At 40.3% G+C, this 13,162-nt stretch overlaps 1 protein-coding gene across 5 annotated transcripts in view; it reads left to right on the forward strand.

The window, feature by feature from the left end:
• ULK2 (unc-51 like autophagy activating kinase 2) overlaps positions 1–13,162 on the forward strand; it is an 83,393-nt gene that overhangs the window by 43,719 nt on the left and 26,512 nt on the right. For 3 of the 5 annotated variants that reach the window (XM_027047475.2, XM_027047479.2, XM_027047477.2), the window contains exons 14-15: positions 3,539–3,599; positions 10,277–10,414. In XM_027047475.2, coding sequence (XP_026903276.2) covers positions 3,539–3,599; positions 10,277–10,414 — 199 coding nt within the window. Of the gene's footprint in view, positions 1–3,538; positions 3,610–10,276; positions 10,415–13,162 lie in introns of all 5 variants that reach the window. The other 2 variants (XM_053212618.1, XM_027047478.2) reach the window with 2 other exon arrangements.

Consider the following 13,162-nt stretch of genomic DNA (forward strand, 5'->3'; position numbering starts at 1 on the left):
GTCCTGCATGATGTACTGGGTAAAAGGAACTGCTGTAAGTAGGCCTTTCAGTAAGTAGGAGGGGAAGTAAGTACTAGGCCTGTAGGTACAAGTGTTCTGTAGCCCTGTGATTAGGTCTCAGTCTTTTAGTGAGCCTAGGTCTCTGCTCTGTGGGCATAAGTGTTTCCCAGTTTCTTTTTCCTGCCTTAGGTGGGACTGGATGGCCGTAGGGGACTGGAGTTGGGCATTTCCCTGCCCCCAGGTTGGCTAGGCTCTGATTAAGTGGTTTCCCCTCAGGGCAGGCCTTGTTCCTAACCGAATGCTCAGACCCATTTAAAAATGGTCTCTCTTCCCTTATCTCAGCAGAAGCAGAAGGCGATTTTTCTCTGGTATTTACTGTGAGCTTCTGAATTCCTGGAGGTAAATCTGGCAATATTGTGAGCCTCCCTATGACTAGATCCTCCTGGAGTTTTTAACTCTGAGAGTTGTCCACAGTGGTCCTCTAGCAAATTGTCAGTCATGGTTCATGTTTTGCCACCCCAGCTCTGTTTCCTCAAGCATTCTGCTGGTAAATCTTGTCTCAGATAAGCCACAAGTCCCTGTGTTTGCCTGTCTCTCTAATCCTAGGGCATCGGTTTGCCCTTTGTCCTTCTCTCTCTTTTGGATCTAAGAAGAATTTTTTTTAATGTTTATTTATTTTTGAGAGAGAGAGAGACAGAGACAGAGTGAGAGTGGGGGAGGGGCAGAGAGAGAGGGAGACGCAGAATCCGAAGCGGGCTCCAGGCTCCGAGCTGTCAGCCCAGAGCCCAAGGGTGGGGGGAGGGGGTACGGGGGGGGGGGGGGGGGGCTCGAACGTATAAACGGTGAGATCATGACCTGAGCTGAAGTTGGACGCTTAACTGATTGAGCCACCCCACCCAGGCTCCCACCAAGAAGAATTGTTGATTGTTCAGTCTGTTCAACTTTTTACTTGTTGGGTTGGAATGGCAACTTCCAGGCTTCTTACATGTGAGACTGGGAAGCGGAAGTCCTCATATAAGATTTTTAAAACATCTATACGATTCAAATAAATAAATAAATAAATAAATAAATAAATAAATAAATAACTAACATGTATACGATTTAAAAGTAATAACATAAGACAAATACCTGAGTACAGTCCTCTGATTTTCCTATCTCTTGTCAGATTTTACATTTTTTTGTCTTATTGCTCTAATTTTATGGAAATTTCCTTGATGTTTTCTTTCACTGAGTTTTTCATTTATCTTCTCATGTTTTAATTTTCAGAAGCTTCCCTCCTCCCTTTGAGAATTGTTCTTATTTCAGGGTGCAATGTTTTGTTTTATCTGAGGACATTAATTATATATACATCTTTTAACCTTTCCCTGGAAAATATTTCTTTTTTTTTTTTTTTTTTATCTCCCCCAGGTTGTTTGGGAATCTGGTTTTCAGATTGGATTTCCCTCCTTGGATGCTTGGTGGTTGTTGTGTACTCATAATTACGAGTGGAAAATTAGAACATTGTTTGAAAGCTTTGTAAGTGGTGGGTCTTAGGGACACGATATGGCTGAGTCCTTGACTTGCCTTGGAATGCTTCCCTTTTGGAGGGCCATTCACATCTCCCAGAGAAGACTCCCTGATACAATATGGGGGAACCTCTGCTGGCTAAGGATTCTGTCTTCTTGGGTCTCCTAAATCAAATGAGGCTTATATCAACTTTATAGCTTCTAAGTTTTTGTGGCTGTTGACTTTTCTTTTTGCCCTTGTGAGTTTAGGCTCTTCTCTTTTCTCTCCCTCCCCAATGTGGTATCAATAACGATATAATTACTAAAATCTTTTTATGGGAGGTGCCTGGCTGGCTCAATGGGTAGAGATTGTGACTCTTGATTTCAGGGTCAAGAGTTCAAGCCCCACCTGGGGCATGAAGACTACTTAACAAAAGAAAACAGAACAAAACAAAAACTCTTTCTGTGGGTCTTTTTGTCCTTAGGATAATCTCATTAGGGATGTCCAATCAAATTACTGAGCTTTAAAGTCACTTGAAAGAATTCCCTTCTGGTGACAATACAGATATGTTGATATATGGTTACGAATGGCAAAACATTATAGTGGTTTGCTTTTGATTTCTAGGGATATTTTTTCTTTTGATTTTATTTTGTTTCATAATTATGTATGGTTCCAAACTCAAAGCTACAAAATGAAGTGCACTTAGTGAAACGTAGCTTCTATCTCTACCCCATCTGCCCTGTTCCCATGTCGGCAGCTATTTTCTTTAAAATAGATACCTTGCTTCCTCACTTCTCTTTATTCTCTTACCGTGATTTATTTTCCTTTATATTTCTTATCATGCCTGACACTATTACCTTCTTTCACTGATAGAATGTAAGCTTCAAGAGAGCAGGGACTTGAGATGTGCTAAAATAAATACATTTCTCAAATCTTATTTAGGGCCATTCAAAGGGATATTTGTGTTGATTTTTCCCCCCTTTTGAGTATAGGTTAGCTGTGTACTTTTTAAAAAATTGATATTATTTGCTGTGTCATATCAACACATTAATTATGCCTTCACAGCCATTTATTTATCTATCTATCTATCTATCTATTTATTTATTTATTGAAAGTTTATTTCTTTTGAGAGAGGAAGAATGTGTGTGAGTGGTGGAGGGGGAGAGAGTGGGGGAGAGAGAGAGAATCTCCTCACTGTCAGTGCAGAGCCTGACTCAGGGCTTGAACTCACAAACCATGAGATCATGACCTGAGCTGAAATCAAGAGTCGGACGCTTAACCAGCTGAGCCACCCACGCACCCCACGTTTACGGCCATTTAAAATCACACAGGCAATGTGATAGAGTGGACATCCCAGTGACAAGGAGTGAGGGGCCCCTGCGTCTGAGCCCAGCTCTGTTCCCACATACAGATGATGTAGGAGTAGGTGACGATGGCCTGTGGCATGTGCTGCCGTGGCTGAGAAGCCCCAGCTTCCACATCTCGCTCAACAACCATTCAGGACACAGGAGTGTTTGTTATGCAGGAGGATGGGGGTGCTCCAACACTGGTGTGAACTAGACTTTGTTTGCAGTCCGTTGTGCTAGAATGTGACATGTGTGTTCTGAAAATTACCACAGTCTGAAAAAATTGCTCAGTAAAAACCACCGAGTTTATGGGCAAATTGGAATCGGAGGCATAATACTCCAGACATTGGTGAGTGACATATTAAAAAGAACACGATTGAAACGTTAGCACAGTTTTCCCGTGCGTGTCAGATGGTGGAGAAATACATATCACTGAAATAAATATGACACTTTACCTCGTAAAGACCGGATTGTTTCTAGAAACGGGCGCTGAAGAGCTGCGGGCTGTGCATTCAGCTGGGTGCAGCGTCTTCAGTGTTTCTCCTCGCGGTTTTTACCTGCTTTTACTCATGGAGGAAACTGCAACATAAGCAAGTGGTCAATTTGTGTCGTGCTCAGATTTTTCCTAATGATCATGTTGGAACAAGTTACGTCTTGTGAGCAGATGGTCGAGCAGAACTGACTGTATTTTCCTCTCTCTCTTTTAGATGACATGCCAATGGGAGCTGCTGGCAAGCGTGCTTCAAACGAGTTCTTGGTGTGTGGAGGGTAGGTTTACGTATATTAAATGAAAAGATTGCTCTCATTTTGAATTTTGTGAGGAAAGTTAGGGGACTTTGTGTTCCTGATTCTTAAAAAATTTAGTTTCACAATGTGTCGTTTTTTGTAAACAAAGTTTAAATTGTGGCAAAACACATGAAATCTGTCATCTTGGCGTATTTAAGCTTACAGTGTAGTAGCGTTAAGTATATTCACGATGTGGTGCAACCACCCTCCAGAACCTTTTCGTCTTGCAAAAGTCAAACCCAGTACTCATTATGTAATAGCCTTCCCCATTTCTCCCATCCCTAGGCACTGGTAACTACCATTCTGCTTTCTGTTTCTATGGATGTGACTATTTTATATACCTCAAAAAAGTAGGATATACAACACGTGTCTTTTTGTGACTGGCTTCATTCAGTCATCGTAATATCCTCAAGGTTCATCCATGTTACAGCATGTGTCAGAATTTCCTTTTTAAGGCTGAATCATATTCCATTCTACACACATACCGTATTTTCTTTATCCATTCTTCTTTCAACGGACAATTGTATTTCTTCTACCCCTTGGCTATTGTGAATACTTCTGCTATAAATGTGAATGTGCAGATACCTGTTTGAGACCCTGCATTCAGTTATGTTGAATATATACACAACAGTGGGGTTGCTGGATTCATATCGTATTAGAAGTGTTTGTGGAGCTGCCATACTGTTTTCCTCCGTGGTTGTACCATTTTACGTTCCTACCAACAGTGTACAAGGGTTCTGGTTTCTCTACATCTTCAGTAGCACTTGTTACTTCTTTTTTTGGGTGTGAGGTAATAGCTCATTGGTTTTGACTTGCAATTCTGTTAATGATCAGTGGTTTTGAGTGTCTTTTCATATACTTGTTGGCCATTTGTATGTCATTGGTTGTTGAGTTGTAGGAGTTCTTTATATATTTTGGATATTAACCCTTTATCAGATATATGATTTACAGATATTTTCTCCCATTCCAAAGATTGTTTTTCCAGTCCTTTGAGCATAGAAGTTTTAGAATTTTATGTAGTCTCATTTGTCTATTTTGTGTGTGTGTGTGTTTGGTGTCATATTCAAGAAATCATTGCCTAATCCAATGTCATGAAGCTTTTCTCCTATGTTTTCTTCTAGGAGTTATTGTATTGTATTTTAGAGACCAAGCAGGAGAGAAGGGTGGGGCGGGGGGGGGGGGGTTGCGGAGAGAGACTCTTACGCAGGCTCCGTGCTCAGTGTGGATCCCAACATGGGGCTCGATCCCACAACTCTGGGATTGTGACCTTCGCCGAAATTAAGAGTCAGATGCTCAACTGACTGAGCCACCCAGGTGCCCCACTGAATGTATTAGTTCTAAAGGCTTTTTGTGTGTGAAATCTTTAGGATGTTCTACATTTAAGATCATGTTTCCATGAACAAAAATAATTTTACTTTTTCCATTCAAATTTGAATGCCTTATATTTCTTTTTTTTGTGCCTAATTGCTCTGGCTAAGAGTTGAATAGAAATGATGAGAGCAGGCATCCTTGTCTTGTTCCTGATCATAGAGAAAAAGCTTTCAGTCTTTAACCATTGAGTATGATGTTAATTGTGGGCTTTTTATATATGGCATTTATTATGTTGAGGTAATTTTTTTCAATTCCTAGTTTGTTGAATGCTTTTTTAAAAATTGTTTTTATTTAGAGAGAGAGAGCACACAAGCTGGGGAGAGGAGCAGAGGGAGGGAGAGAGAGAGAATTTTAAGCAGGCTCCACATTTAGCACGGAGCCCAGTGAGGGGCTCAGTCTTAGGACCCTGGGATCATGACCTGAGCTGGAAGAGTCAGATACTCGACCAGCTGAGCCCCCCAGGCACCCCTGTTGAATGCATTTTATCGTGAAAGGATGTTGGGATTTTGTCAAATGCTTTTTCTGCATAAATTGAGATAGTTCTGTGGTTTTGGTCCTTTCTATTGATGTAGGTGTGTTATAAATCACATTTGGTCATGGTTTATGATCCTTTTAATGTGTTGTTGAATTTGGTTTGCTAATATTTTGTTAAGGATTTTTGCATCAAATTTCATAGGGGAAATTGTGCTGTAGTTTTTTGTTTTTGTAGTATCTACGTGTGGTTTGGTATTAGGATAATGCTGAACTCATGGAATGAGTTTGGGAGTATTTCCTCCTCTTTAATATTTTGGATGAGTTTGAGATGTTGATGTTCTTTCTTTCTTTCTTTCTTTCTTTCTTTCTTTCTTTCTTTCTTTCTTTCGTTTATTTAATTTTTGAGAGAGAGACTGAATGAAAGTGTGGGAGGGGCAGAGAGAAGGAGACACAGAATCCGAAGCAGGCTCCAGGCTCTGAGCTGTCAGCACAGAGCCCCATGGGGGGCTCGAACTCACAAACCATGAGATCATGACCTGAGCCGAAGTCCAACATTTAACCAGCTGAGCCACCCATGCACCCCTGATGTTACTTCTTTAAATGTTGGGTAGAATTCACCAGTGAAAGTCTTAGGCTTTTTTTGGTGTTGGAAGGTTTTTGATTACTGATCAAGTCTCCTTAGTTATGGGTCTGTTCAGATTTTCTCGTTCTTTATCATCCAGTCTTGGTAGCCTGTGTGTATGTAGAAATTTATACATTTCTTCAGGTTATCCAGCTTGTTGACAAGTATTTTGCAATTTCTTAAGATTTGTTTTGTGACCTAATGTGTGGTCTGTCCTGGAGAGCGTTTCGTGTATACCTGAGAAGAACGAATGTTCTTCTGTTGGTGGGAGGAGTGCTCGGTGTGTGTCTCCAAGATCCAGTTGGTCTAGACTGTTGTTCAAGCCCTGGTTCTTTATTGATCTTTTATCTGGTTGTTCTATCCATTGTTGAAAGTGGGGGTACAGCTATTATTGTGGAATTATCTATTTCTCCCTTCAATTCTGTCAGTATTTGCTTGATCTATTTGGGAGAGCTGATGTGTGGTGCATAAATATTTATAATTGTTATTTTTTCTGGTTAAGTGACTCTTTAATCATTATACATTATGTCCTTTTTTGTATCTTGTAACAGTGTTTGACTGAAAGTCTTTTTTGTCTGATATTATAGCTGTGCCTGCTCTCTTCTGGTTACCATTTGCATGGGATATTCTTTCACTTTCAGCCTAATAGGGAAAGATAGATTACTGTCATTTTGTTACTTTTATGTATATCTTGAGGCTTTTTGGTCCCTCATTTCCTCTCTTGCTACCTTTCTTGGTGTTTTGTTGACCTTGTTGTAGTGACATGCTTCAGTTCACATTTCCTATCGTGTGTATTCTATAGATATATTCTTTGTGATTACTATTGGGACTACATGAAATATCCTAACAGTTACAACAATCTCATTTAACTGATAACTTCAATTGCCTGCAAAAACTCTACTCCTGGGGCGCCTGGGTGACTCAGTTCGTTAAGTGTCCGACTTCAGCTCAGGTCACGATCCCACAGTTCGTGAGTTCGAGCCCTGCATCAGGCTCTGTGCTGACAGCTTGAAGCCTGGACCCTGCTTCGGATTCTGTGTCTCCCTCTCTGTCTCTGCCCCTCCCCTGCTCGCTCTCTCTCTCTCTCTCTCTCTCTCTCTCACACACACACACTCTCTCTCTCTCTCAAAAATAAATAAACATTAAAAAAATATTTTAAAAAACCCTCCTAATGGAGAGTATGGGAGTACACTACCCCCATTTATGTTATTGATGTCACAAATGGCATCTTCATATGTTCCTTTTTCTTGTAAATTTTTTAAATGTTTTTGAGAGAGAGAGAGAGCACGAGTAGGGGAGGGGCAGAGAGGAAGACAGAATATGAAGCAGACTCCAGGCTCTGAGCTGTCAGCGCAGAGCCGGATGTGGGGCTCAAACCCACAATCTGTGAGATCATGAGCTGAGCCAAAGTCAGACGTTTAGTCAACTGAGCCACTCAGGCACCCCATGTGTTTCTAATAATATCATAGATTTATGGGCTTTGGGGTACTTTTGTCTCTTACATGGCATATAAGAATTGGGACATGCTGATCTTAAACGAGAGGGGAAAATAGTGATAGCAGGACTACATAATGGCTCTGAAAGCTTCTCTTCTGTCATCAGTCTGTTTCCCTCTGGTTTGAGAACAGCATGTCCTAACTGGGAGCTGTTCTTTCAACTACCTCCCGGGATTTGTGGCAGGAGTGCCCACACCAGGGAGTATAGAAATGGGTCCAGAGAGAGGTAGTGAGTATTTTGGAAACAAAAAACAAAAAAACACTCTACCATAAGATATTAAGTGCAGGTGAAAACAGAAATTACTAAAAATACATTGGAATTATGCTGTATGCAAAAATAAAATGGTTTGATGCAGGTACAAGACATATTGTTTGTGAAGTTGTTAAAACTTTGCACCTCCGTATCCCAAACTGTCATCTCATATGCCAGTCTATGCAATGTTGGTAGTAGTAGGTCTCATTCTTCCTCGGAGCCTCACTTTTGTTGAAAGTAGTTTGAAATATTTAACCTAAGTCTTTCCGGGAAAATTTCTGACCCCTAGATAAAAATGACTCATTTCCGTAAAATAAAAGTGTATTGTATTTTGGGCAGCCTGCTTAGTCTTTCTAGTATTCCATGCAGGTCACACGTGACTTTGCACATAGAGAGTCCTCTGAACTGCTTTACTTAGTGGGGGTGGGGAGGCTGTGCTGGAGACTCAGGGCATGCATAGACCTTCCCTCTCCTCATCCTGGGCTTAGGGAGTCAAGTAATGGTTAAATATTGATATTAATATAAAGCTAGACAGAAATTTGGCTTCAGTGGTCTTAGCTAGCTGGTGCTCTGGGGATTTCTCCTGGGAAGACTTTGTAGACTGAGCAGGTCTGCTTGAAGGTTCTGTCCAGAGACTGTCGGAGACCACATTTCCAGAACACCTGTCATGGCTGCTTATCTCCTCATATGCTGGGAGAGGATTGCTTAGGATTCCCTGAGAGAGGTGCTTCGAATTATGTATGAAGTTGCTCAATTTATATCATAGGGTACTCTTACTCAGCTTCTAATTTCCCTTTGGTGAAAAGATATTAGAACTTGACGATGTATGTGTTAAAAGAAATTCCCAGATGTACTTGCTTCACTAAGTCTTTACTAACTCATTGAATTGAGACAGTAGGAATGAACATTTGTTCATTCACATTCTGATCTTTGATGGCCGTGCTGGCTATTGTCTTACTGAGGAACTTAGGCTCCCAGGCCTGTGCAAGCTCTGGGTTGCAGGCACCACAGTTGGTTAATGAAGTCTTGTAAACCGGTTTAGTTTCCGCTAGTAGAAGTTTTTGGTTTTGTTTTGTTTCATTTTCAGGTTGTAGGTAAACTTCACAATCAGATATATAGATATTAAAAACACACATTATTGTATTTAAAAGATACTTAACATTACTCTTGACACTAATGTATGTGTCAACTGTACTTCAATATGGATGGATGGATGGATGGATGGATGGATGGATGGATGGATGGATAAATGAATACACGACAATGAGAATTACCTAAATGGAAAAATAGAGTGAGCTTATAGACAAAAAGCTAGAAACAACAGTCCTGACTGTAGCGTGGTTCACACAAAAGGTTTAGTTTTCTTGCAAGATGAGAAGTCAAAATAAATAGCTGTTGTCTTCGTTTCTTTGGCTCAAGGAAGTTGTCTCCAATTCTTTTGGCCTGTTGTTCATAGTTCAAAGGTAGTTGCTGAAGCTCCGGCAAGCATACCCATAGTCCAGGCAGGAGGAAGGAGGAAGGAGGAAGAGTGGATCGAAGACTTCCACTTACATCTCATTGACCAGGAAAGATATATGACTACTCATGGCTGCAAAGGAGTCTGGGATGTGTCATAATTTCACTGAGCAAATTGCCATCTTCCATAAAATTTGAGTTCTGCTAGTCAGAAAGAGCGGGTGAATGGATATTGGAGAAAGCAACTAACATCTCTATTAGAGATGAGATTTTATTTAAATATGAAATGCTCTAATATTTCAAAAGCTCTAAAGTGACACTTTAGATGAGTATCATATTGTTTGTTAGATAAGTATGCAGTCTCTTGATATCTGTAATACTGTAATTTGAGAAAAAGTATTAGATTCATGTGGCTTTTTTGGACTTATAGGAGGACAGAAAAATGAAATAAATCATCTTTTAAGGCCCGGTATTGTCCCTGATGTGTGAAGACAGGTTGCAAATTGAATTGAAAGTCATCCAAGGACATCCTGTTTCTGAATTTATGAAAATCAAGGGGAGAGGCTGTCACAGAAACCCAGTACTAACACCTCACCATGTGGGCCTCAGATCAATAATGTGCTTTGAGAGTTGTACAGTGTTGTTTGCAATCTTTTTAAAAGTCAGAAGTTCTTTGGGAATGCTTACTGCATTCATAACTTTTGTAAACATTCCTGTCATCTTTGCTCATGAACTTCCTGTAGAGGAATGTTTTTCCAGTTTTTGTTAGAATTCTTCATCCTCAATAAGCATCTGAATGTCTGGAGAGTCTTTTAAATGACTAATGTGATTTTCTGTGCCTTACTTTTTGAGATGATCATTTTTTATTCACATAGAAGCGATCGTTTGGCCCCTTCTAGAATCTTCTCTAAATATCACCAATGTGTCAAATGAAAGAAAAACAGGCTTACTTGGATTTCTTGCCTTTTTCAATAAATTACGGTTGCAGGCAGTGCCAGCCTACCGTGTCCCCTCACAGTGAGACGGCACCAATTCCGGTCCCTACTCAGATAAGGAATTATCAGCGCATAGAGCAGAATCTTACATCTACTGCCAGCTCTGGCACAAATCTGCACGGTTCTCCAAGGTAAGCTAGCGTTCTCTTTTCTTCTTTTCTTTTAAAAAGTGTGTTGTTATTATTCAAAGATCTGTTACTTTCCGGGGCACCTGGCCGGCTCAACCGGTGGAGCATGCGACTCTTGATCCGGGGGTTGTAAGTTCAAGCCCCACGTTGGGTGTCCAGATTACTTAAAATTAAAATCTTTAAAAAAAAAAAAAAATTGTATCCTTAGAAATAGGAAAGAGACTGCATCCATAAATTGGTACAAAATGTTTTTGGAAATAATCAAAATCAAAAAGACCTCTTGGATGTTATAAAATATAACTGAAATAGATAAAAATAAATGTTGGAAGACAAAGTTGAGGCCGTATCTGAAATAGGTGAATCAAATAAAGAAGGTGGAAACCATGAATAAAATATATTCTTCAGGGGTGCCTGGGTGGCTCAGTTGCTTAAATGTCTCTTTCTCTCTCTCTCTTTTTTTAATGTTTGTTTATTTTTGAGAGAGGGCAAGCGTGAGCCTGGCGGGGCAGAGAGAGAGAGAGACAGAGGATCTGAAGTGGGCTCTGTGCTGACAGTGGTGAGCCTGATGCAGGGCTCGGACTCAGGAGCCACCAGATCATGACCTGAGCCAAAGTCGGATGCTCAACCAACTGAGCCACCCAGGCACCCCAGGTGTCTGTTTCTTGATCTCAGTTCAGATCTTGATCTCAGGGTCATGAATTCAAGCCCCACACTTGGGCTCCACACTGGGCTCCACACTGGGCATGGAGCTTACTTAAAAACAAAAAAAAAGAAAAAATCTTCAAGTGTTAATTAATGTAGGCATTCCAGAAAGAACAAGTAAAATGGTGAAGAAGAAAATTTCCAGGAAATAATCAAGAGAAAGTTTTCCAGATTGGAGAACACAAGATTTTAGGTTAAAAGGGCCCACCTAATGTAGAGCTCAGTGAATGGAAGAAGATTCATAGGATGTAAACTGAGAAAACTTCTACAAAGAACATTTTGGCAGTATCTGTGAAGATTATTAACGGATGTATCTTTTGAACCCAGCACTCTAACTTCTGGCAATTTATTCTATGGATATACAGTCCTTGCCTGTGTATGAAATTACATATACACGGGTCGTTAATTGTTACAATAGCAAAGGATGAGAAGTAAGCCAAGTTCCCACCAGTAAGTGACTGCTGTAAGGTCCACCTGTGACAACAGAGCACCTTCCATAAAAAGAGGAAGGAAGCTCTCTGTGCACAAAGGTAGAAACATTTCCAAGGTATTTTATAAAATGAAAAAAGCAAAGTGATAACAGGATTAGCAGTGGTTTCCAAAGTGTGGTTCATGTGTGGCTCCCTTCCAGAAGGTCCATGAGGTCAAACCTGTTTTCATAATGATACTGGGACATCGTTTGCTTTCTCTCACTGTGTGGACATGTGGACATGCACTGATAGTGCAAAAGCAATGACGTGCAAATTGCTGGTGCCTTAAAATGCATCACGGTGGTGGCACCCAACTACACTGTGAGTTTTTGTATATTTTGCCACCAGCACTGTGGTACCAAGGAATTTCTTTAATGAAGCCTGCAAAGTTATTATTTCTCTTTGGAAATCGCCACCTCGGGTGGCATGTGGGCGTAAAGCACTGTTGCAGCAGATTGGAGGAGTTCTCTTAAGGAGAAGCTCTCGTGTGATTCAGTTGCAAGCTGAACCATAGCCCCTTTTTCACGGAGCGCCGTGTTTTCGTGAAAGAGCAACTGACAAACTCCAGCTGTGGGCGTCTGGCGGCCTCATGAGCCAAGTCTGCCACCACCTAGAAAATAAGTATCGTGAAATGTGAGCTCTTGAGCAAAAATTAGAGTTTTTGAAAACTCTTGATTCACTGCTGTGATCTTGACAGCTTCTGCTATGCCTTGACAGCCACTTCTGTTAAGGTTTGTGGTGATATTTTGGTATGAATGTGACTTTTTGATACCCTGTGATGTGGTCAACATTTGAAATACCAACCAACATTTTTCAAGTGACCGAATGTTTAAAAACCATGCATAGATAAAATACCCAGTCCAGGGGCTCCTGGGTGGCTTAGTTGGTTGAGCGTCCAACTTCGGCTCAGGTCATGATCTCGTGGTTCGTGAGTTCGAGCTCTGTGTCGGGCTCAAAAGAACAAGATCCAGTCCAAGTACAAGGGACTTTGCAAAAGATTAGAGTCTAATGTAATGGAGTACAAGATTTCATTGAAGTAGTTTCAGATTCTACATTGCAGCTAATCTTTTTTAAATGTCCATTTGCTGAGTTTTGGTATAGTATCAAAGATGACCATCACAATTATTTGAAAAGGCTACCAAAATATTCCTCCTTTTTTTGAGGAGGAAGGCTGTATAAGGCTGTATTTTCTTCATGTACATCCCCCCATATGTACTGTGTTACATAAAAGATTGAATGCAAAAACCAGTATGGGAATCCAACTGTCTTCTATTGAGCCAGACATAAGAGATCTGAAAAAATGTAAAACAATGCCATGCTTCTCATGAATGTATTTTATTTGGAAGATATAATTAATTTTCATAATCTTATGTTACATGTAATAAGTTTGTTACTTTTAATGAATTACTAGTTACAAAATTTTTTCAGTTTTAACTTCTCATACAGTAAATATCAATAGGTATAAGTTGCATGAACAAAAACTCTGGGATATTCAGTAATTTTTAGGAGTATAAAGGGAACCTCAAACCAAAAAAAATTGAAAATAGTTAAATCAAGATGGAAGTAAGATTTTATTTTC

Source organism: Acinonyx jubatus, chromosome E1, assembly GCF_027475565.1.
Source record: "Acinonyx jubatus isolate Ajub_Pintada_27869175 chromosome E1, VMU_Ajub_asm_v1.0, whole genome shotgun sequence".
NCBI lineage: Eukaryota > Metazoa > Chordata > Mammalia > Carnivora > Felidae > Acinonyx > Acinonyx jubatus.